Consider the following 25,835-nt stretch of genomic DNA (forward strand, 5'->3'; position numbering starts at 1 on the left):
GCAGCAGGTACTCTCCTCTCTCAGCAGACATCTCCAAGCTTCCCTTGGCGATCCCAACACCCCTTCAGCCTAGCGTTTTTGCTCATCGCCAACACCCCATTCTGCCTGGTGTTTTCAGCAAACCTCTGGACCGCAACATCCCCTACCACCTAGCGTTTTCATTATCGCCAGCAAAGCTGCAAGCAACTAGCGTTTTCAGCCTTCATTTGCAGCAGAGATACCAGAGTTTTTAGCGTCAAGTACAGCAACAAATTCAGCCACAAAAACAGCAGCACATCAGAGTTTTGACCACCAATTTCAGCCTCCCAAAAACACAGCCAAATCAGCGTTTTCAGCAGCCCGAATCAGCCCTAGATTTTCAGCAGATAGCGTTTTGTGGACAGCAGTTAAGCTTGCAGATTTCAGCCCTTAGGTCATTGTCGCCATCCCCGCCGTCGTCACCGACATAGCCCCGAGTTGCATTAGTTTCCATGCATCATCATTGTACCACTTTGTGCAATCAATAGTAGACCACTCTTGCCGACGAGAGTGGGGCCTTCGGATAAGGGTCTTACAACGTCTCTGGTGTCGTATCTCTCTTCTCTCTATCTCTCAGTCTCATACACTTGCACGGACAGTATCCACTCACTTTGTTCGTGATCACATCACTCTCCATAAAGAACGGAAGGCTCTCCCTTCCATAAGAACTAAAAGGAACCTTGAGCAAATATGGATCACAAAATACAACATTCATTCCGCTGCACCTTACATGAGGAGGGTTTGACAACATTCTGGTGTCGTGTTCTTCTCTCTCTATCTCTCAGTCTCATGCACCTTCATTCATAGTGTTCACCACTTTGTTTGTGTCCATTGCACTCTCTCACTAAAGGAACGGAAGGCTCTCCCTTCCGTAAGTAAAAGGAACCCTTGAGCACAGTTCGGAGCACTCATCTTGAGCAAAGTTCAACATTCACTTCCGCTGCACCTTACAACTTCATTGCCCACGCCAATCAGAGGTGTGACAGGATGAGCGCATCCTGTCAGCTTTTCAGCGACAGTTTTGGTCCTACATTTGGACCCTCCGGATCAGCCGTAGGATATGTATGGATGATAGCCCATGCTGGATTGCGTGTGGGCACTTGGTCAACAGTCTTTGGTCATGATCGGACTTGGCAGAAATGTACCTTGGAGCATGAGTCTTTGAGGCACTGTTTCTGGGTTTGTCCATATGCGCAGCCAATATGGATGGCAGCTTGTTGTTTGTTGATTAGGGTGGGCATCCATGAAGGGTTTGTGACGCGAGGGGACTGTTTCATGTCTTTTGCAGTTTCCGGGGTCACACATTTCTTTCCACGATTTGCCAAGAGATCCGGTTTTCCAGTTTACTCCCTTAGGATATAGACCACGTACTCTACAAATGATACCAGATGCAGGTCATGAGTTGGAGTTCTAGCACCGAGAGACAATTTTCACCACGATATGCAGTATCACGCTTTTGGGCTCTTAGTCCTCCCCTACGTAGCTGTTGCATACTCTTCGCAGTCAGTGGGATTCTCAAGTCGGCTCCTCGAGGGCTGCGGAGCAGCGTATATGTGTCTTTCTTCACAGATGGGCGAGATCGTCAGTTCTTTTCCATCGAGATCATGGCCACATCACGTGGCATTATGCCACACAATGGTTCCTTTTACATTCATCATATAGGCCACCTTGATGTATATATAGTTTACACCTTGTTAGCCCACTTTTGTAGTTCCTCTGGGTGATAGGCCATTGTGCATCTCTAGAGGTCTCTTATGTACACATAATACAGCCCCTCTTCTTGCACACACACACACACAGAGAGAGAGAGAGAGAGAGAGAGAGAGAGAGAGAGAGAGAGAGAGAGAGAGAGAGAGAGAGAGAGTGTTAGTGTTGAATCTCTTTTTCTCTCTTAGCCTCCTAAATATATATCTCACACATGGTATGAGGATGTGGTCAGCTTAGAATTTCATCAAATGATTGAGCCATAGGGAGAATGAGGGATTATGGGGGAGGTGGGAACCGAGAAGCATTAAGTTTGGCCTCTTGTGTGCTTTGAGGTTGACATCTTCCAATTCTCTGCTACAGGCTGAGAATGTCCCCAATAAGAGAGCTAGCTTGGAATCCTCCTTGTCAAGAAGCGAGATGCCCTTGAGGGCTCTTTCTAGGATAGAGCTTTGTTGGATATAATTTTTGACATGCAAAACTGGTTTTATTACGAGCATTTTTTCATTCATCTACACGCTTGATATCACAATGTTTAGTGTTATTTTGCTACATTTAACCAAACAGTAAGCTAAACTGAACATTTTCTTGTCTTCTGCTTGTTCAGCTCTTCACCAAGTCTCAATACAAGGGTTTTCTCTCTAGTCCCGCAAAATTTTTAGCTGGATTTGCAAGGAATGCTGAATTGGCCAGCATATCAAATTGGAGAATTACAAACAAGAGGCCACAAAAATCATCCTTCATTGTTGCAGTTGTAAATTTTCCAGAGGATTATGATGATGTGCTGAAACAGGTTGTGTTTTAGAACGTTCTTTTTTTAAAAACTTTTTTGTTTACATTAAGATTGATTCATGGTATAATGTGTAAAGTCATTTGTATCGCGAAGAGCCTAAGTTTAACGATGTATCTTGTAGTGTGGCTTGACCGTGTTTTGTAATTGGCATATCACCTTTATGTAATATGCAAGCCTATATTGAGAGAGAGAGAGAGAGAGAGAGAGAGAGAGAGAGAGAGAGAGTTTAACGATGTATCTTGTAGTGTGGCTTGACCGTGTTTTGTAATTGGCATATCATCTTTATGTAATATACAAGCCTATGTAATATATATATATATATATATATATATATATATATATATATATATATATATATATATATATATAGAGAGAGAGAGAGAGAGAGAGAGAGAGAGAGAGAGAGAGAGAGAGAGAGAGAGAGAGAGGATGAGGTTTCTTCTTTGCACCCTCTTCCCTCGTTGCTTTTTTTCTCACACTACTACGTGTGCGCAACCTACCACAGTCTGCCTATCTTCCCTCGTCGCCCTCCACGTTGCCGCTTCTCCTCTCTGCTATAGCGGCTATGCACGTGAGCCCAATGGCAGCCCCTTTGCGTTGCCATGGTTTCTCAATTTGGCGCAGCCAGCCTGTAGCGGACCATCCAGCTCTTGCCCACCGCCTCCCTCGCTTGCGTCATACTTGCTCTATCGCTCAGCTTGTGCAACTAGACCCTGTCTAGGGTTTCGGATGGTGTATGTATATTTTGTGATGTGGCAACCACTAGGGGGTTAGTGTCATTAAAACCCAACTTTGGACAATCGGACGAGCAAGGTCAAACCCTAAAACTGCGGACAGCCGATGTGGCACTATTGTATGCACGCTTTTGAACCGAGGGGAATGACTTATATGGCACTGCACGGCTTGCCGCAAATCACAGAACTGTTTTGGGTGCCGTGTGTTTGGAATTGGGAGCTTTTGGGAGCCTTGCTTTTCATGTATGATGCTTTTGTTAAAGTTTAGGCATCTCAAGTGAACTGCTCAATGTGATCCCATTATTTAGTTTGGCTTTTAGGTACTTATTTTACTTATTTGTTAAAGTCTTGGGTAGGGCAATTTTACTGCGATTGCTATATAAGCAACCCCTTGCCTCCATTGTATATACATTCAGTTATTCATTGCCAAGGTTGATTGGTTCAAGAGACTCTCTCTCTCTCTCTCTCTCTCTCTCTCTCTCTCTCGTGCTCACTCCCCTTGGTCTCTACGCTTCCGGATAGTCGACTTTGACATGGGATCAGAGCTGTGTGCTCCTTGAAGGCCTTGGCGTGGAGGAGTTGCTAGAGAAGAAGAAGAGAACTCCCTTGTTGTCGGCATCTCCCCCAGTGGCGTTTTAAAACGTTGTCCAAAGCCGGTGCCGGTGTCCCCCACACTGTCCCTCGCAACCCTAGCGTTGGTGTTTCAAAACGCTGCTGGAGATAGCGCCTCCCCCCCCCCCCCCCCCCCCCCCTGCGCGTTTTGAGACGCTCTTTGCAGAGACTGCCTTGTGTGGAGCCTCCTTCCCTCTTGTGCCCCAACATTTTGAAACGCTGCGCCAAGGCAAGAGGCCACAGTAGGCCATCGTTTTGAAACGCTAGGCGAGTGGCCTAGCTTGGCGACAGTTTGGAGCGAAGGAGTGTAGTAGCCTAGTTTTGGAGCGGCTTCGTGCCAATTGAGGACTTGAGGAGGTTTGGAGCTGTCTGTAGTCAAAGCGTCTAGAGAAAATGGGGAAGCCCAGGAACTGTCATGAGAATGACCGGAAGCTTGTCAATGCATGAATCTGCAACCCAGTGTGGCCAGGTGGCTAAGCTATGTAAAACTCTAGATGTAGCGATCTGCGTTGTAAACGTCCTCCGAATCAAGGAAAGCCGAACTAAACAGTTTGCACTGTAGAAGCTACCGTAAGCTACATCAGTTACCAATAGACCGCACGGACCACCACCGAATGGTGTCCTGTCAGTAGATAGGGTAATCCAAGATGAGGGGAAAGCCTGACTCAAGAGTCTGTGTTGTGAAGGGCCTCTGAGAAGAGGTGTGGTTAGACCAAGCTGTTTGCACTGTGATCATCCTGTATGAAGGAGGGAAGCCAGACTGAACAGTCTGTGCTGTGAAGATCTTCTAAGAAGAGGAAAGGCTTGACCAATCTGTCTACGCCGTCTTGCCTGTATCTCCTGCCTCCAATCCTCCAGTGTCAACCAAAACAAGATCCACGCCAACAACGCCACCAAACCGCATCTCGGTGTGGCTCTCAATGTGAATGTGCTGGGAGTGTCTACCCAGGTGGGGGGATAAGTCTGCTGTAACTTGTAAGGTAACGAAGGTGAATGTAAGCAACTCAGAAGGTAGCAATTCAAATGATCAAGAGTGTAGAATAGCAACTGCACTACCATCCAAGCCGGCTCTGGGTGACTCCGGATGTAGTCGGATGCCTGATCTCCCGCATCTTGTGGTTAAACTCTCCAAGAGAGTCTAAAGCACTGAAGTCCCACTCCAATCTGTGGATCCAAGCAATGAACTTCTCCGAGAAGAGATCCAAGATCCTCTCCCTGAGGCCATGTAGATGCTCCTGTGTAAGCAAGTGATCTGACGTGTCGAGGTCAAGTGTTAAGTGTCTGTCCACCCAAGATGGTGGTCTCTTCTCTTGGAATGTTGGAATCCCATATTCCATGAGCATGGCCATATCTCGTGTGAACTCCTTTGAAGAGTGCATAGGTGTGCCCATAGCAAACCACAAGTCACCACCCCCTCTTGAGTGCGCAACCGTCGAATGATGGCTGGAATGAATGGATCTCAAGGATGGTACGCCCGTAGATGATCAAGCCGATGTCTAAGATACCGTGTATTGTAGTAGTCACTGAGAGACCGCACGGACCACCACCGGATGGTGTCCTGGCAGGAGGTAACTTCATCCTCTGTAAAAAACACAAGCTTAGAGGCTGCTGTCCACCCAAAAACGCAACTGTGAGGTGATGAAAATGCTGCTGTCCACAGCGATTTTCAGCGTGCCCGTACGCTCCCGGCAGAGTCCGGAGCGGTGCAAAGGGTTTGGGGAGGATGGTGAATCCCTGGCACAACCCCAGGTGGGCTGAAAACAGAGAAAACAACTGGTGTTTATGGCTGAAATCTGGAGGAAATGGAATGGATTTTTTACGGTGACACACCGGATGTGAAGCCGTGTGGGAAAGCAAGATCCACTGGGATGGAAGCTGAGCTCTGCTCCTCCATGCTGAAAACACAGTAGATCCCAACAAAACGCAGCTGCTCCCCATCAAAAACACTCGGGCAGCAGAAAATGCTGATGGAGGAAGGGGTTTTCTAGAGACAGAAATGTCCCAGAAGTGTAGCGCTGGCAGCCAAGAAGTGATCGCTAGTGGAAGAAGCAAAAAATGCAGGTGGAGAGGGGTCTTCCGCGTTGAAAATGCTCCAGATTTTATTGCGTGCCTGGATTTTTACAAAACTCTGGCAGATTTGTGTTCCTTTTTGCAGATCTGCAGTTCTCTAGCAAAAACGCTAGGGGAGGGTTGAGGCCTTCGCGAGGATGTCCTCCAATTGATGGTGCCCCCCCTCTTGGTGTAAAACCCTGGCTGATTTTGCTTCTTGGAAGGAATACCTGATGCTCATGTAGCGCCTTGAATCATCGAGAGCGTGAAGCTGCTGATACCATGTGAGTGCATGTGTGTGGAAGCGTGAGAGAAAAGAGAGAGAGAGAGTGAGACATAAACACAAACACAAACACAAAACGTTGGTATGTGTAAGAGGGGGCGATCAGCCCCCCATGACTACTAGCGCGGAAGACCCGTACAATGATCGTATGATATGTGAAATGGGTACCCCCCTGCCCCCATATATACGAGTGCCCAAGGTGGACAAAACGTGCAACCTATGCATGGGTGGCCAACTCGGAGACATACTAGCTGTACATGTATGCCCTAGACCTGTGTGAAGCAGCAAAGTGGTGTAAGTCCAACAAAACATGCTTATAGGGCCCCTTTGAGAGTTCAAATTTTTCCTAATGATATGGCGATTACGTAAAAATTAATTTAAGGCAAAAACACTAAATGCAAAGGAATCAACTCTAAATGCGACTTCCTTCTCTTCTAATCACCAAAGGGTAGTGGAGCATGTTCATACCCAATTAAGAGAGCTAATGCAAACAAAGATTAATTGATAAATAGGCCTAGGTATCGAACCGTCGGCTTTGATACCACTTGTTGGGAAGCGTGTGCTCACCCCTAAGTGCCATTGGTGTGAGCTAGGCTATGGTGGGTGAAGCCTTAAGCTCACTATGCTACTAGGGTTAGGGTTAGAGCAATAGAGATTAGGGTTAGGGCTACGTCAAGAGCAAGAGCATAATGAGAGTATAGACACAATGAATAGACTCAAAGTGCAATTGATTCATTAGAGAATAGCCTTTTAAGTAAGCTTAGTGCTTTACAATCATTGGCTAGAGAGGCTGCATCCTCTTTCTATTGGACCATTTCATCATCTATCCTTTCCTAGGTGACTATAAGGCTTTCCCATATGAGCCACAAGTCAGGCTTACCCCAACATTGTAAAATATCTTGAGTGGAAGATCGGAAACTTTGGTTTATTTTCTGGGAAGTTGTAGCAATATTTGTAAAGACTAGCTCTCTCTTCATGGTGTGATAACCCACTCTTGCATGTGACATGAGTTGTTGTGATTACTCCAGGCATGCATGGGTGTATCCCCTTATGTTTATGTGCTTCAAGCAATTTCTGGCTATGGCTGAAAATGTCTCTAATTGTACTACGGGCGCCCTCCGTTTAGATCGAGGGGGAGAGTATATGTCTCATGAGGCCAATGCATTTCTAGCTAGTCGTGGGATAAAACACCAATGTACAGTGTCGTATACACCTCAGCAAAATGGTGTTGCTGAAAGGAAAAACAGGTTGCTTACGGAGATGGCACGATGTATGGTCAAGAGTGAAGCTTTGCCACATTTCTTTTGGCTTGTCCCTTCCGAGCCACACGGCTCGTTGCGAAAGCACTACCATGAGATCGCCTCGCGGCAGATGCGTGCCCAGTCCCCTGCGTCTGAGGAGGAGTGAAGGAGGGGTCGAGAGATGAGGCTATGGGCCCCTCCGAGGAGAGAAGAGGGAAGGGGAAGCGAGGGTGGAGGTGGAGGAGGGGGAGGAGGCGAGGGAGGCGGAGCGGCAGCGTCTGAGGGAGGAGGAGGTGGAGGTAGAGGAATTGAAGTGGACGGGCCTCCTCAGGCGGGCCCTACTAAAGGGGGTCAAAACGGTTCCATGTCGGAACCTAGTGTTGTTGAAGTGCATGAGGTCGGCCACCAGGGGGAGTAGTGGGGCGAGTCCGCCCCAATCGGCGGCAGCCAGGCACCTGCTGCCAACCGTCAGTTGTCTGATCGCTAGTCTCTGTCGAAGTACTAGCCTGTGCGTTGTGTGTATCTGAGTGTTGGGCATGCTCAGCCTTGGGAGGTAGCGCATGCGCTATGGGTCAAGGTCTCCTGCGAGGACAGGTCTTTGCAAAATGGCCCATCTGTTTGCAAATGAAACACTCATTCGGGAGACCCGAATACTCCACACTCTGTCTGATCCAACCCCCACTCACCTGATGCAGCAGCCGACCAGCAGCCATATATGGCCCTCGTGACGCAGAATGTCGATGGCCAAGGAGCACCGATGATCCCTATGACAGTGCCCATGTTGCAGACACTTCCCTACGACAATTTGGGGGCACTGGAGAAGCCAAAGTCGTACAAAGAAGGTGGTGCAGCAGCCAAGTTTGAAACCTTTAGTGGCTTCGAGGATAAGACAAAGGCTCTTACCTTCCTCCAACAGTTTGACAGTGCATATGCAGGGGGAAATTTTACCGAAGCATCCAAGGTCAGGAAAGCTACCACTTTCTTGAAATCAAATGTGCGTACATGGTGGACGACATTGTTGATGCAAGGACAGGCACCCGCCACTTGGGTTTACTTCAAGCAATGTTTGCATCTGCGTGGCTATCAAATGAATTCGAAGCCGATGTCATGACAGATTGGCACCAACTGTTGCTAATTGGACTATTTTCTTATTTTTAATGATTAATCTCTTTTTTAGGATATTTTATTGTATGCACTAAGAACTGTTAAAAGATTGTAGCTATAGGAACTGCCATCAAGAACGGACAACTCTGATGTGTCATTTGATGGGTGACGGTAAACATCGCGAAGGAGTTTGCGTAAGTTCTGTGGAAAGGGCCGGGTTACGAGTGCCCCTGATGCGTCACATGATGGGTGACGGGTGCATCAATAAGGGGGCATCCCTTAGGCTAAGAAGGAAATCCGAACTGAGTAAGAAAATACGCGTAAGAACGCAAGAACAAGAATAAAGATGGGTTCAATGAAGCTTTTTACGAAAAGCAGGAACAATCGCGGGAAGGCAGACGCTTTCCCGCGAGGAATCTATGTTTGCATTGCATTCGTGCATGTGGTTGCATCCAGGGACACCTAGGAAGTGTTGTTAAATGCATTGGTTCTAACTTATAAGGTTTTATTGAGTTTTTGGGCAGGTTCAGACCAATTTTAAAATATGCCGGCCGCCAGCCACTTAGAAGATAAAGCAACAAAACCATCCAGTGAATTCTCTCTCCCTATTTCGGGTAGAACAGCGCAAAAAAAAAAAAAACGGCCGCGATCTCTACGCGAGCAGTTATTCGTGCCGTGGCCAGGGAGCTATACAAGCACCACATGCCCTCACTCACGAGAGGTACCAACATCAGCAAGAGAAGACTCTGCCACAAGAGATCGCGAGACTATGAAGCACGGAAGTCGCTTTTCCCGCGCAAGAGCGACAGGTATCTATTGTGGATTCGCCATACGAATTGTTGTCGCGTGTTTGTGTGGTTTGTTTTGCAGGAATCTCCCGTCTTACGGGAAGGCCCTTCACGGGAAGTACGGCTTCACGCCTAAGTCCCTTACGGGAAGGAACGGCCTTGTGCCCAAGCCCTTTATGGGAAAGCACAACCTTCGGGTCTAAGATTACAGAACGGAGGGGTTTCCTCGGTTTCTCGTGCTTGTATACGAATTCTCCCTGAATAAAAGAATACTCTTAACGGGGGGGGGGGGGGGGACCAGCCCATCTTCTGGTCCCCAATACTGTGTCGATCTTCTCCCTTCTCTCACATTTGCAAAGTATTTTAATTTTCAGATTTTCAAGTTCTCGTGTACGCTCCCGTTTTGTGACAGTGGTATCAGAGCTCGGACTCCTCTCTTTCTCTGCAAAGAAGGACGATTCCGGGAAGAACCATGTCGAGCCAAGGGAGAAGCGTTGAAGAGGAGCTTCAACAAGTGCAAGCTCAGCTTGCGGAGTTGCAACAAATTCTACTGTTGCCAGACGTCCAAAAGCTTTTGGGCGGAATGAAGAAAACGAATGGAACTGATGCAGCCAAGCATCCAGACAAAACTGTTGGCGTGAGACCAGAGGAGGCAAGAGAAGAAGCACGTACCGAGGTGCACAAAGGATCTTCGGATCGGAATGAACGGCCTACTTCAAGGAAAGGCCAGGAAAAAGCGCTCTCTCTGCTAGACGAGAGCAAGGACATCTCTATCTCATCTCCATCTTACTCTCCTGATTATACTTCTACTTCTCGATCATCTCGTCAGAAGAAGGAAGCAGCTACTACCGCCACTACCATACATCAACCTAAAGATAAGCCTCGATTCAAGAAGCAAGGTCGCAAGTCTCAACATCGCATGAGAGTCTTCAAATCAGGCGACAAGGACATCAAGTTCGAAACCTACAACGGACGGAGAGACATCTCCAAAGCACTGTCCTTCATCAGACAGTTTGAAGTCGCCTTTACCAATGGGCACTTCACAGAAAAATCCAAATTACGCCATGTGGGGATGCACCTCAAGGAAACGTCAAGTAATTGGTGGTTAGCCAAGATTCTGGAAGGTTCTCAGGCCAGAACTTGGGAGAGCTTTAAATCTGAATTTTATGAACAATTTCTTCCGCCTGACTTCGAGCAGGACATACGGAAGGAATGGAACTGGCTTGCCCAGAAGGAACATGAAAGAGTAACGACTTATGTGGACAAGTATTGGTCGGTTCTTCTGAAGGTCACTCCCTTCATGAAGATTGCCGATGAGGAAAAGAAACGAAAGTTCGAAGCGGGTCTCCAACCGCAGCTTCGAAAGAGTATGAAGATGTATCCGCATGATACTCTTTAGAGGATGATGGAGTCAGCAATCATTGCTGAGGATTTGCACTCAACTGGGACACCCAGAAAGATGGAGCATAGCACTTGTGCAAGACAAAGAGGGGTCTACGATGACCAAGGGGGCCAAGGAAGAAAACGTCCTCCATCTAGAGACGATGATCATTCTAAGAAGCCAGAGGGCACTGGCAAGCGAACTAAGTACCTTTCTCCTACTCAACTTCAAACTTTCAGAGAGGAAGGAAGATGCTTCTACTGTGGCGAGAAAGGACATATGAAACCGGACTGCCCGCTAAAGCAGCAACGACAAGAGCAAGCCTCTACGAGGCAAGAGAAAGCCAGGAAGGAACCCCACCCGCACCACCAAGCTCGAACTCCATTCCAGATGTTCAAGGAAACACAGAAATGGAGAAAGGGAAGCGTCAACTTCTGAAGGGCTGGGGGTCTTTGAACAATCAGCGAGTACTGATTCTTTATGATCCAGGATCCACGGATAACTTCATCTCCCTGGATACTGCGGAACGTTTGTGCCTCACACAGGCTCAACTTGGCACACCGGTTACATCCGGATCGGCATTCGAGGGGTTGACAACCAATGCAACTCCCGTGCAAGGATAGCTCAATCTTCGGATTGGCGAGTACTAGGACCGCGAATCATTTTTAATGGCACCCATCGAGGGATGTGATATCATCTTGGGTATGCCATGGCACTTTCACATGACACCTATTCCCGCTTATGTGGAAAAGACCCTCACTTTTGATCATGGGGGTAAGAAAATAAAGATTCAAGCTGATGCAGGAGATTGGCAGTTCCCAATTGTAAGCCATATCTCCATTAAGAACGAAATGAAGAAGTGTGTTTCTGCTTACTTGATTTTTGCAAAGGATAAAACTAGTAGGGACTCTCTCTCTAGTTTGGAAATTAAGCGTCTTCAATTTATTGAAAAGTACAAGGATTGTTTCACGGAAACACTTCCTGATGAACTCCCTCCGGTACGCCCGGAAGATCACCGCATAGATCTCATACCGGGTAGCTCGCCTCCCAATCAACCCCCTTATTGGGTGAGTCTTGCTCAGCAAGAGGAAATTTTGAATCAAGTCAACGAGCTTCTAGAGAAAGGGTTAGTATGACCAAGTGCTTCACCCTACTGCTCTCCAGTTCTACTGGTGCAGAAGAAAGATGGCACGTTTCGAATGTGCATAGACTATCGGTCTTTAAACAAGATCACAATCAAGAATCGCTTTCCGATCCCTCAGATTGATGATATACTTGATAAGTTGCAGGGTGCAAGTGTCTTTAGTCGCATAGACTTAAAGAGTGGGTATCACCAGATACGGATCGCCCCTGAGGATGTCCACAAGACTGCTTTCCGCACAACCTTTGGACTATATGAATTTTTGGTAATGCCTTTCGGCTTGACCAATGCTCCTGCGACCTTCAATCGCATGATGGACCGCATTTTCAGCCCGTATCGAGCTTTTACGGGAGTATTCTTTGACGACATACTCATCTTCTCTAAGTCAGAAGAGGAACATCGGAAGCACTTGGACTTAGTGTTTCAAGAATTGCGAAAGCATGAGTTGCATGTGAATGCAAAGAAGAGCGAGTTCTTTCTCTCAGAGATACACTATCTCGGCCATATAGTCTCTCACAATCAAGTGAGTATGGATCCTGCCAAGATCCGAGTGGTAGAAGATTGGCCTATTCCCACTACGGTACATGATGTACGTAGTTTCCTGGGATTATGTTCGTATTATCGAAGGTTTGTTCGAGGATTTGCTCATGTAGCAGGACCACTTTATGACTTGACAAAGAAGAAGATTCCTTTCAGATGGGGATCGAGACAACAAGGAGCTTTTGATCGGCTCAAGTACTTGCTAAGCCATGGACCTATTTTGATAGTGCCTGACTTAAGAAAACCATTTGAGGTTCACTGCGATGCTTCAGGCGATTGCATCGGAGCAGTGTTAAACCAAGAAGGCCATGCAGTGGCCTACGAAAGCAGACGGCTTAAGGATGTAGAGTTGCATGCATCAATCTACGAAAAGGAACTCACGGCTGTGATTCACGCCTTATCCAACTGGAAGCACTATCTTCTAGGAGCGGATTTTGTGATCAAGACTGATCACGAGAGTTTGCGGTATTTTCTTACGCAAAGGAAACTATCTGAGAAGCAGATGAGATGGGCAAAATTTTTGTCTATGTTTCACTTCCAGATCCTTCACACGGCTGGGAGTAAGAATGTGGTCGCAGACGCATTGTCTAGGCGGCCAAGGGTGAATGCTATCACTTCGGTGTATCACCAAGAATTAGAAGCACTACCGGATTTGTATCCGAATGATCCAGACCTTCCACCATTTGAGGAAAGCTACATCGTGGAGAGAATGAGTTTCCCTATTCCATTCGGGACGGTTATCTCTACCACCATTAGGCTATATGTGTGGCGGAACCATTAAGAAAGAAGATCATGGATGAAGCACACGCTTCGCCTTATGCGGGTCATCGGGGTATTCTCTCTACGACCTTAGCAATGGAAAGATATTTCTTTTGGCCTAGCCTTAAAGCAGACATTGATAAGTATGTCAGGGAATGTTTGGTTTGCCAAAAAGTGAAGTATGATCGGCATAAGACGCCTGGGTTGCTACAACCTTTGCCTGTGCCTAATGAACCTTGGGAAAGTATTGCCATGGACTTCATCATGGACCTCCCTAGAACTCAGACTGGAAATGACGTGATCTGGACCATTGTGGACAGGTTTAGCAAGCAAGCACACTTTATACCAGTCAAGAAAACGATAAAAGCAGATCATATGGCTAGGGTCTTTCTGGCACAGATCTTTAAGCATCATGGAATGCCTAAGTCTATTGTGAGTGATCGAGATCCTCGCATGACAAGAAATTTTTGGCGTGCCTTGATGGATAATCTTGGTACAAAGCTGAATTTTTCATCTGCCTACCATTCTCAAACGGACGGGCAATGTGAGATAGCCAATTCCTCAGAATTGGATATGTTAAAAACTTATGTGTCAGACCGGCAATCTGACTGGGAGAAATATTTGCCTCTTGTCGAGTATGCGTATAACAATACCATACACTCATCGACAGGGAAAGCACCTTTTGAGATTCTATATGGTAAGCCTTTGCTTCCACCCATCCTTTTAACTAAGGATAAGATCTTTGCAGCAGATGAATCTGTCCGGAACTTGGACACAGCCTACGGGCAAGTTAGGAGAGCTATTCTACGCTCTCAGGAAAAGCATAAAAAAGCTGCAGACAAGCACAGAAGGAATCTAGACTTAACAGTCGGACAGTTAGTCTTACTAAAGTTTGAGAAGGCAAGACTTAAGAAACAAGCGTCTCATAAGGGGAAGGTGGTAAAACTTTCTACCCGTTATTATGGGCCGTTTAAGATCACCGAGCGAGTAAATGATGTCACGTTCCGATTAGCGCTACCGCCTAATTGGAAGATCCATAATGCTTTCCATGTCAGTTTACTCCGGCCGTATGTGGGACCGCCTCCAAGCCAACCTAGTGCTGAGGAACCTCCTGAGGTTGAGGAAACAGAAGAAATACTCCAACCGGAGCAGATAGTAAGTCATCAGGAGCGGTCTCTCAAATCCGGAAAGATAACACGGAAGTATTTGGTTAAGTTTAAGAACTATTCGAATCTAGATGCTCAGTGGATGACGCAGGAGGAATTAGCAGCTTATCCCGAGATACTGGAGGTATATGTCCGAGCACTACAGTTGAGGTCAACTGTTTAGAAGCCAGAGGGATGTTGCTAATTGGACTATTTTCTTATTTTTAATGATTAATCTCTTTTTTAGGATATTTTATTGTGTGCACTAAGAACTGTTAAAAGATTGTAGCTACAGGAACTGCCATCAAGAACGGACAACTCTGATGTGTCATTTGATGGGTGACGGTAAACATCGCGAAGGAGTTTCCGTAAGTTCGGTGGAAAGGGCCGAGTTATGAGTGCCCCTGATGCATCACATGATGGGTGACGGGTGCATCAGTAAGGGGGCATCCCGTAGGCTAAGGAGGAAATCCGAACTGAGTAAGAAAATATGCGTAAGAACGCAAGCACAAGAATAAAGATGGGTTCAATGAAGCTTTTTACGAAAAGCAGGAACAATCGCGAGAAGGCAGACGCTTTCCCGTGAGGAATCTATGTTTGCATTGCATTCGTGCATGTGGTTGCATCCAGGGACGCCTGGGAAGTGTTGTTAAATGCATTGGTTCTAACTTATAAGCTTTTATTGAGTTTTTGGGCAGGTTCAGACCAATTTTAAAATATGCCGGCCGCCAGCTTATTAAGTGGGCAGCCACTTAGAAGATAAAGCAACAAAACCAGCCAGCGAATTCTCTCTCCCTATTTCGGGTAGAACAGCGCAAAAAAAAAAAGAAAAAAAAAAAAACGGCCGCGATCTCTACGCGAGCAGTTATTCGTGTCGTGGCCAGGGAGCTATAAAAGCACCACATGCCCTCACTCACGAGAGGTACCAACATCAGCAAGAGAAGACTCTGCCGCCAGAGATCGCGAGACGACGAAGCACGGAAGTCGCTTTTCCCGCGCAAGAGCGACAGGTTTCTATTGTGGATTCGCCATACGAATTGTTGTCGTGTGTTTGTGTGGTTTGTTTTGCAGGAATCTCCTGTCTTACGGGAAGGCACTTCACGGGAAGTACGACCTTCGGGTCTAAGATTACAGAACGGAGGGGTTTCCTCGGGTTCTCGTGCTTGTATACGAATTCTCCCTGAATAAAAGAATACTCTTAACGGGGGGGGACCAACCCATCTTCTGGTCCCCAATACTGTGTCGATCTTCTCCCTTCTCTCACATTTGCAAAGTATTTTAATTTTCAGATTTTCAAGTGCTCGTGTACGCTCCCGTTTTGTGACACCAACTCACTGCGGCTACTTGCAGCAGTTTAGAGGAATACAATCGAAAGTTCTGTAAAGCTTTGCTCTCAGTAACTTCCTACAGGTTTGTGTCACTAATAGAGCAGATTGAGAAGTATTGCTGCGGGTTGCCAAAAGGGCTTAGGGATTACTGTACAAAGAACAGAGTGGCCACCCTAACTCAGCTTATGGAAGTTGCCAACACTGGTCTTGCCTTGTTGAAGGGAGAGGACAATGGGTTTCAGGGCAACGTTAAAGGGAGCCAGCCTAAGAAAAATTCAGCAAAGAAGCCCTTTTTGAAAGCGGCTCCTGATGCATCACAGGGTCAGAAAAGGCAGATAAAGGCAAGGACTCAGCTGATGCGTCTGAAGCACAGGGCAAGAAAAAGAAAAGAAAGCCTTTTGCGCACAAATCGCTCGAGGAAAAGAAGGCTTTTATGGCTGAGAACAAGTGCTTTATTTGCGAGCAGCCTAGCCATTTTGCTGCAGATTGTCCCCAGAGGAAGAGGCCAGCTGATTCCGAGGAAAAAGAGGATAGAAAAGGCAAGAAGCCCAAGCCCACGGCAGGTTTAGTGCCAGACATGGCGGGTGATAAGCCCAGCTCTGATGCTAGCTACTTATGCAGAACATGGGGAAAGATCAAGGATCACACAGCTCTCATTTTCTTCGATCCTGGTGCAAAGGCAAATTTCATTTCCCCAGAGTTGGCCAGAAAATTGGGCATTAAAGCCGAAGAGATGGGGTACACAGCAGAGGCAGGGATGGCATGCCCTGGCCACTCAGAGCTTGTTACTCCAATCATTGGAAAACTGCGTCTGCATATCTAGTCGTATGTGGACACAGAGGAAATTTACATAATGCCACTGGAAGGGTGTGATGCCTTGTTGGGGATCCCGTGGATGTTCCGAGTACATGGAGTCTTGGATGCCTTCAACAAAAAGATCACTGTACAGCATAGGGGCAAAACTCACATTTTGGATGTAAAGCTCAAAGGAGAGTCAGTCCCTATTGTATCTGCTTCTGCTATCACTTCTGTAATAAAGAATCATCTTTCCGCGTACTTGGTTTTTGCACTTGATGTTTCAGATAGTTGTCAGTCAAATTTATCTGTGTTAGATAAAGACAGGTTAGCATTTTTGCAGAAGTTTAATGGCTGTTTTTCTGATTCATTACCGTCTCAGCTACCGCCGGAGAGGCCCGAGGATCATGCGATTGATTTGGTGCCAGGTTGTAGCCCACCAAATAGGCCACCGTATAGGGTTAGTGAGGCGCAGCGGAAAGAGATTATGAGCCAAGTGGAGGAGCTCTTAGAGAAAGGGCTGATTCAGCCTAGCTCGTCACCCTATTGCTCCCGAGTGCTCTCAGTGTAAAAAAAGGATGGCTCGTGGCGCATGTGTATTGATTACCGTGCGTTGAATAAGAATACCATCAAGAATAGGTTTCCTATTCCAAGGATTGATGATATTCTTGACCGCCTAGAGGGTGCGGCGATTTTCAGCAGGATCGACCTTAAAAGTGGGTACCATCAGATTCGAATTAGGCCAGAAGATGTGCATAAGACTGCGTTTAGAACGACATTTGGTCTTTATGAGTTTTTAGTGATGCCATTTGGTCTTACGAATGCTCCTGCTATGTTCAATAGGATGATGGATCGGATTTTCCGCCCACATCAAAAGTTTGTTGGCACATTCTTCGATGACATGATAGTATATTCGAAGAATGAAGAGGAGCATAGGCGTCACTTGACCATTGTGTTTGAAGAATTACGCAGGCACAGACTGCTCATCAATGGCAAGAAGAGCGAGTTCTTTTTGGAAGAGATCCACTTTCTCGGGCACATTGTGTCAAAAGATGGTGTCCGAATGGATCCTACGAAGGTAGAAGCAATCAAGACATGGCCTGCTTTAAGGACTGTACTACAGAAGACTCATTCGCAACTTTGCAGAGATTGCTTCACCTTTACATGCTTTGCAAAAGAAAGAGGTCACTTTCAGATGGACCCAAAAAGAGATTTCAGCTTTTAATCTCTTAAAGGAAAAGATGACTTCAGATCCAGTCATTGTGTTGCCAGATGTGAGGAAGTCATTTGTGGTCCAGTGTGACGCTTGTGGCAGTAGCATTGGTGCAGTGCTAATGCAAGACGGCAGGGTAGTAGCCTATGAGAGCAGAATTTTGCAAGGGCCAGAGATGACCATGCAGGTCTATGAGAAAGAGTTACTGGTTGTGATTCATGCGCTCTTAAGTTGGAAACACTACCTGCTAGGTGCTGATTTTGTTGTCCAAACGGATCATCAGACCTTGCAATACTTCTTGACACAGTCAAAGCTATCAGAAAAGCATATGCGATGGGCAAACATTCTCTCTATGTTTCACTTCCAAATTGTACATGTGGAAGGCAAGAAGAATGTTGTGGCTGATGCGTTATCAAGAAAGCCACAGATTTCAGCTGTGTCAATTTCTTATCATCATGAGCTTGATGACATGAAGAAACAGTATGCGAGTGACGAAGATTTTGCAAGGATCTTTGAGCAGTTATAGGAAGGACAACGTCATGAGCACTACCTCCTCAGAGATGGTTTTATGATGATGCATGGCAGACTCTGTGTCACTAGGCCGTTGCGACATAAAGTCATGGTAGAAAGTCATGTCCCACCGTATGCAGGGCATCGTGGTATGGATGCTCAGTGAAAGCGGTTGAGACATTCTTTTATTGGCCTACCTTCAGGAGAGATGTGGATGCCTTTGTGTGAGCATGCGTGATTTGCCAAAAGGTCAAGTTTGACAGGCAAAAGGCACCAGGGCTGTTACAGCCATTGCCGATTCCGGATAAGCCATGGGAAAGCATTGCTATGGATTTTGTCTTTGATCTCCCGAGGACGCAGACAGGGAATGATGGAATATGGACCATTATTTGCAGGTTTAGCAAACATGCCCATTTCATTCCTGTCAGGAAGAAGATAAAATCTGATCAGATGGCATGCTTATTTATGTCCAATGTGTTCAAGTACCATGGTATGCCACAGTCAATTGTGAGTGATCGTGATCCTCGCATGACAAGTCTCTTTTGGAGAGGATTGTTTGAAAACCTGGGCACAACGCTTAAGTTTTCGTCTTCATTTCATCCACAAACTGATGGACAGTTAGAAGAGGCTAATTCTACTATCTTAGATTTGCTCAAATGCTATGTGTCAGATAATAAGGGCAAGTGGGAACAATACCTACCATTGCTTGAGTATGCATACAACAATACGGTGCATTCGTCGACAGGCAAGGCACCTTTTGAGATTGTTGAGGGTAGCAGAAAGGTTCCTCCTATCTTGCACACAAAGGACAAGATCTTTGAGGCAGATCGATATGTACAAAGTATGGATGAAATGTATAAGAAGATTAAGCTTGCCTTGGAAAGGACTCAGGCAAAGCAGAAAAGAGCAGCTGATCGTCACCGTCGTGAACTGTTGTTTTCACCTGGTGATTGGGTTCTATTGCGCTTTGAAAAGGCACGGCTAAGGAAGATGCGGGGCAAAGAGAGATTGTTTCCAAAGCTCAGCATGCGTTACTACGGGCCTTTTCAAGTCATTGATAAGATCAACGATGTTGCTTATAGGCTGAAATTGCCTGACAGGTGGAAGATTCACAATGCGTTTCATGTGAGTCTTCTTAGACCCTTCTTGGGTAGTGTGCCAGAGGATATGCCAATTGAGGATCAACCTGAAGTTGAAGAACTTGATGAGATCCTGATACCTGAACAGATTATGGCACACAAGGAAAGAAAAGTCAAGGGACAAGTTGCGAGACGATATTTGGTGAAGTTCAAAAACTATCCACCTATGGATGCGAAGTGGATGGAAGAAAGTGAACTGACAGAGTCACCAAATGTTTTGCAGCTTTACCTTGAAGCCTTTGATTTGCAACCCACGCACTCTCCAACTCTAGTAGAGCAAAGGTCAAAAGGAAAGAGACCTGCTCGAGAGCGGGATGATCTACGAGCTAGCACTTCCCATGTCTATATGGATTATGGGCAATAGAAATGACAAAAGTATGAAGGTCTCATTAAGTCATTTGTCTATATGTTTGATACTCTTTACATGTGATGATAAAAGAGTGCTAATCACACAAAATCATCTGTAACGTGTATAGAATGCATGCAATCGAGGACGTTTGCGATTTCAAGAGGGGGTAATGTCACGAGTCTGTGTAGCTTTATTTGTTGATTTTTCTTTGGGAGGAAACTTTATTTGACTTGTTTTTAGAAGCACCTCTCTGGAAATCTAAAGGCCCGAGAGTTGCATAGTGTGAAACGGACGGACAGAATTGCCAGAATTGCTAAGGCTAGCTAAGGTGGGGTTGCCAGTAGAAAATCACCCGATAACTGGGCTACATTGCATTTTTGGATGTGGTCCCAGTGGTGAAAGATAGTAAGATGACTAGTGGGAGTCTAATGGCAGCATCTCCTAAAATTTAGGGAGCTGCTATTTTTGGACCATGAAAGGTCTTCGCGTCATTAGCTCCGGAATGTCGAGGGGAACATTTCATTGCTCTACCGCTAAGTCAACTGACGCGCCGTTTAAGATCTTTTTAGACCTGAAGGCTGGAACGGGAAATTGCACACATGAGTGCCAAGTGGCACACTTTCCAAGAGAGAGGGAACTAGCGCTCGTTTTTACAAAAGGGCTGATTTTTGCAAACTTTTTTAAAGTGGCTTACAACAGGTGAAGAGCTATTGAATGCCTGCTTTCCCTCTCATGTACAGTGAAGTGCAAGAGTGATGCCTTGTGCACATTTCACTGCTCTCTCTCTCCCCTATGCACACTAATGTGATGCCCCACAAGAGGGCTCTTCAATTGACCTCATGTACAGTTGTGTGGCATTATGCTTTTATGCTAAGGCAAGAGCCTCTTTGAACAGGAATAGGAGTAGCTAACTGCTACTCCAAAGCAGGCACAGGTGAGGGTGATAACCTCACCGTACAGGTGCAAATTCAGCTCCAAATTAGGTGCTGTTTTTCAGCCATTGCAGTGCCAGAAGCATTGGGAACAGTGCCTAACTGTCAGAGGACAGTAATGGGAGTGATTAGGGCTGAAAACAGGTAAAAACCAGTAAATTACAGCGAGTAGGAATTTACTGTTTTGGGCTGAAAACAAAGGGTTTAGCTCATTGGAAGTGAGTCCAAGCATGGGGGTTTATTCCAAGCAAGTTCTGGGGCCGTTGTGTTGCCGAAATTTTGCTAGAACAGTAGCCACCTAGCGGGATACAGGTGGAAACCTTCAAGACTCTATTTTGTAGCTTTTCCTTCTTAAAGAATAAAGAAATACCGAAAGGGGCGCCTGTTTTAGGGGCCTATCTGGTGTCGGTCTCGGATACAGGTGCGTTCTAGTAGCCTGTACCTCTCTTTTCTACTGTGTCTTTAAGTACAGGTTAAGTGGGCGACAATAAATTGAGCGAAAGCCAAATAAGGTTTACGGACTACTGCCCAGTTAAGTGAACAGGCCGGTTTCAGCAGCAGCGAGCTCGTCTTGTCTACACTTTGGTTGTTACCCTGTACAAGCCCTTCAATACACTTTGGGGTGACAGTAAATTGGATGCACCTTTGTCTAGTTGTACTCGTTCAGGTTCTCGCCATGCATCAGATTGTTATGCTTTGGCTGTTTCTAGTTAATGTGATGTAGAGGAACTTGTGTCTTTTGATTCAGAAAATTGAATATTTACCATGCAATCAGAATATGATGCACTTATAGAAAATGACACATGGACTTTATGTGATTTTCCTCCTAGCAAAAATACCATTGGTACGAAGTGGGTTCACAAGTTGAAATATAAGCCGGATGGTGAAATTGATCACTATAAGGCTTGTCTTGTTGCAAAAGGTTATGCACAACAGAAAGGCATAGATTATGAAGAGACTTTTGCTCCCACTTGTCGTATGACTACTGTGCGTTTTCTATGTGCATTGACAGCCTATTTTGGATGGGATGTACATCAATGAGATATTGTTACTGTTTGCTTGAACGGTGATATATATTTGAGGAAATTTATGTAACGGAGCCTTGCGGTTTTGTCATTTAAGGGCAAGAAGATAAAATGTACAAATGTAAGAAAGCTTGGTATAGATTGAAGCAATCTCCTCGTGCTTGGTATGAGAAAGCTGACACTCATTTAGTTAAATGAGGCTTTCGCAACAGTCCAACAGAAAGCACTTTGTATGTGAAGCGTGAGGGTGATGTACTTTTCATCATTGTTGTATATGTGGATGATTTTGTCACGATTGTGACTATGTTGCAGTATTACATCTACTCCTAGTTGCAGATACGCAAAGTGCCATGCTAAGAAGAACCCCTACGCTTGGATGGTCACAACCCTTTGCTCAAGAGACATGCCTCTTCGCCTAAAGCCACACTCCTTCGACGACTGGTCACACCCTTTGCTCTACAGGTGTGACTCTTCACCCAATGGTTGTAGCTCTTTGCCGAAAGGATGTGTCTTTATGGTTAAAGTCATGTCTCTTCACCATGAGACATGCCTTTTCACTACTGACTCTTGAATTCTTATAAAAGGAACCCTTTGTACTCAGTTCTCATTCATTCAATCAAACACAATCTCTTGAGTCTCTTGTCAGAGTTATCTTTCTAGTTCTAGTCTTGTGCAAAAATATAATAAATACATATGAAGTAATATACTAATCCTCACAGTGGTATCAGAGAAAATTTTTTCTCGGGACCCGAAGGTTGTGAGCCTCTCACCTTCGCCGCTACCCTCTTTCCCCCTCTCCCGAAGTGTATGGCAACAGAAGAAAGGTGGTACACGTGCATACGAGGATGAGGTAACTTGAATTTTTTATGTTCAAATCTATATCTAAAGACAGAACAAAGATGTTTGTGCACGGCGTACCCGGAGAACTTTGTGCACCCTTTCATGCGAAAGGGCACTGACCCGGCAGAAGGCAACCCACCTCTCCCTTGCTCGCACCTTTTCCCAAGGCGATGTGCCCCTTCACGGCACCCTTCCCCACACAACCCGAAGGGCTGAATTATGAAAACACAGGGCTGAAATTTGCAGCTCTGGCTTGAATTCTGGAAACACTAGGCTGATTACTGAATTCAGCGCTGGCTGAATTGCTGGGCTGAATTGAGCCTTCGTGCTCGCACCCCTTGGCGCATGGCATGTTGGCTGCCGTGCCTCTTCGACATGCCTCCTCCCCAAGTGCTGCCTGTAGCTTGGCGCCTCCTCACCAAGCGTTGCCCTCATACGTGCGCTGGCTGTTCTTCGTAAGTCTTTTTACTCAAGTGACTTATACCAGCAGTGCCAGTTTTTTATTAAACCCCAAAGTGGGTGCCCAACTTGGCGAGTTAGCCCCAATATTTTTTGAAACCATGTGAAACCACACCTTCAAGTAACAAGTAAAAAAAAGGGCATCCAAAGAGACTTACATTAGAAAATTTAAAGCCCAGCCAGAGTTTCTTTTCGCGCCGGCACTCGCACACGCACTCTCTTGCATGCTGCATGGTCGATGAACGCCACAAATAGGTTCTTACCTCTCGTACATAGACAAAACTCGCGAAGAAATTCTATCGAAACGCGAAGTGATCGTCATATCCGATACTCAGAACCCGAGATTATTACCCGCGACCCCAGAGCCGGAACCCGTTCGAAACATAAATTCCGCTCCGAAGTACCCGTCCCAGACCCTGCTCCTGCACCTGTTTGAGAGTTCCCTTTGAGGCGTAATCATGCCGAATTCTCAGGACAGAGGTGGTCAATCTGACGATGCCATTACTCTTATCAAGGAGTAGATCGCCACACTTTCCACAAACCTTGCATCACTTCACACTCGTTTGGATCAGATGCAGACGCAAAACAATTCTCGGAGTGGTGGGCATCTGTGGGAGGACTTGTGTCATCAATCCCGACCCGGCAGCTCTTGAGACTGGACACTGGAGACTGTGGGCTTGGGAGAGATGTCCACTGGCACGAGTACAGTGGGATCCTGGAGAGTGGCTTTGGAGGGACCCTTTCTCCTCAGCAGACCATCCAGGTGTCCCTTTCTTTCAGTACACTGTTCGACTAGGACGTCACATACTGGCAGCGCAGAGAGAGGCTTGTCCTGTTGCAACACCTCATTGGCAGGAGGAGGGTCTCACAGTTGAGTTCTTGGCAGCTCTTTGGGAGAGGTTGTGGGACTCCAGACAGCTGAGACGAGTCACTTTGTTCCAGTGGCTGGTTGCACACCGAGCTACATCAGTTGGGAGCTGGCTTGTACATAGTGGTCTCTCGACCGCATGTGCAGCTTGTAACCATCGTGTGGAGAGTCAGCGTCACTGTCTTTGGGACTATCCTCTTGGCACAACAGCTGTGGCTTCGTGTTCTCTGTCTGATGCCAGCTCTTTCCACAGCTCGGTAGTACACTTTGGGGGCAGCTGCTTGGTCTACTCTCACGGGCCCGACACTTCAGTTTGAGCTATCCTCCACCAGCAGGATGATAGTGATGCGGGGGGGTTGACCTACACTCCAGCTTGCTACAGAGCTTACTCCACAGGAGTGGTGCAATGAGAGAGAGGAGTGTTGGGAGCTCATCAGCGGCCTGACACTTTGGTTCATCTGGCGGTCCCACTACTTCCGCATCTTCGAGGCTCGCCCTGTACCACCAGGAGAGACTGTTCGGGATCTTTGGCTAGAGCTGATTCATACTCTCAGAGGACAGTTTGAGAGACTATAGGGTGCTCCGACCGCATAAGGGACCGCAAAGAGGCTTTCCTTCGACTCTGGCGTCCTGGGCCTTTTTTCACCATGGTCCACGGTGTGCTCAGATGGCACTATCATCCACCTGTGTGGCTTTTCTCTCCTCCCATCTCTTGATTTAGCCTCATTGTACATATGTTGTGTTTTTTTCATTGGGAGAGTCTTCCCACCATGTTTGTTGTAGCCCTCTCTTGTATAGGTGGTTGTAGCCCTATGGGCAGTTTCATAAACCAATAGAAGGACCTTTTTCTCAGAGAAAAAAACAATTCTCGGAGTCGTCCTACGACTTCTCGGACGACTAATGCTGCTTCTCCACCACCTTCTTCCGAAGCTTCAGTGGACGAACCAAATGAGCCAGATCTAACTAATGAGGTAGACAATCGCGAACTTCAATTACTCTATAAAATTTTTAATGCTGCACAGAAGAAGAAACTGGATATTAAACTGTCCGAACCGTATAATGGTCACCGCGACAAGCGCGTGCTGGACCAATGGCTGTTCAAAATGGAGGTCTACTTGTCCAACACGGACTTAGTAGAAACTAAAAAAGTTGCACTTGCTAGTTCTCTGCTCAAGGACACATCATTTCTTTGGTGGCAATGAAGGGTTGCTGATGGTAAACACACACCTTCATGGGACAAATTCAGGCGTACTATTCGCAAGGCATTCGAACGTGCCAATGTGATTTTCATGCTCAGTGCTCTCTTCGTCGCCTGAGCAAAACAGGTTCCTTGGCCGTGTATATCACACAGTTCCAAAGGCTAAGTCTAGAGATAGAGACCCTTAGTCCCTCTGATAAACTTCATAGTTTTATTGACGGACTCAAACTCAACCTAAAGGACGATGTGCTTAAATACAACCCTACCACCTTGGATGCTGCAATTGCCTATGTGGAGCGTCTTGGCGATAATCGGCACCCTACACAAAATTTTCTCCCTGGTGACAGATCTTCAAATAATGCTCGCTTTTCACAGCGCAATCGCAAAGAAAGCTATAGCCAAAGTCAGCAACACCAATCTTAATTCAGATAGCAAGCAACGGAACCTTATTCAATGTCAAGGTTCTATTCTCAAGATCGACAATCTCAAAGCAGATCTTCTTCAAATGTTCCTCCACTTGATCGTGGTAAAGGACGTGATTTTTCTCAAGATCGGCATTCCAATTCTCAGCAAGGCTCGTCCTCAAATGCATCTTCGACTTCAAAGAAGGATGGTTTATGTACAATTTGCGGAGGTGACCATAGATGGTATCAATGTTCAAAGAAACCAAATCCGTCTAATTTGAAAAGAAATTCCAAGGCGGAAACATCATCGAATTCTGAACAACTAGCTTCTGCTCAAGATAAAGAAAAATCTGTGGTCAACACAATTTGTGTCTCAGACGATACGACTATTCTTATGAAGCATGCTCAATGCAATTCTTTAGTTTTGGAGCCTCTTTTAAAGCAAGTTTTTAGCCTTCTTGGAACTCTCAATGGTCGCTCCAT

General features: G+C 46.2%; 1 protein-coding gene across 5 annotated transcripts in view; it reads left to right on the forward strand.

Annotated features, from left to right (window-relative positions):
• The window catches only part of LOC147465323 (LOW PSII ACCUMULATION protein (DUF1995)), a 57,551-nt gene that overhangs the window by 22,776 nt on the left and 8,940 nt on the right, over positions 1-25,835 (forward strand). For all 5 annotated transcript variants that reach the window (XR_015189074.1, XM_086519377.1, XM_086519378.1 and 2 more), the window contains exon 2: positions 2,330-2,515. Coding sequence is in view for 4 of the 5 variants with exons in the window: in XM_086519377.1 (XP_086375503.1) it covers positions 2,330-2,515 (186 nt within the window). In the remaining variant the exon portion in view is untranslated. The remainder of the gene's footprint in view (positions 1-2,329; positions 2,516-25,835) is intronic.

Source organism: Adiantum capillus-veneris, chromosome 1 (assembly GCF_014529385.1).
Source record: "Adiantum capillus-veneris isolate H3 chromosome 1, ASM1452938v2, whole genome shotgun sequence".
In the NCBI taxonomy this organism is placed as follows: domain Eukaryota; kingdom Viridiplantae; phylum Streptophyta; class Polypodiopsida; order Polypodiales; family Pteridaceae; genus Adiantum; species Adiantum capillus-veneris.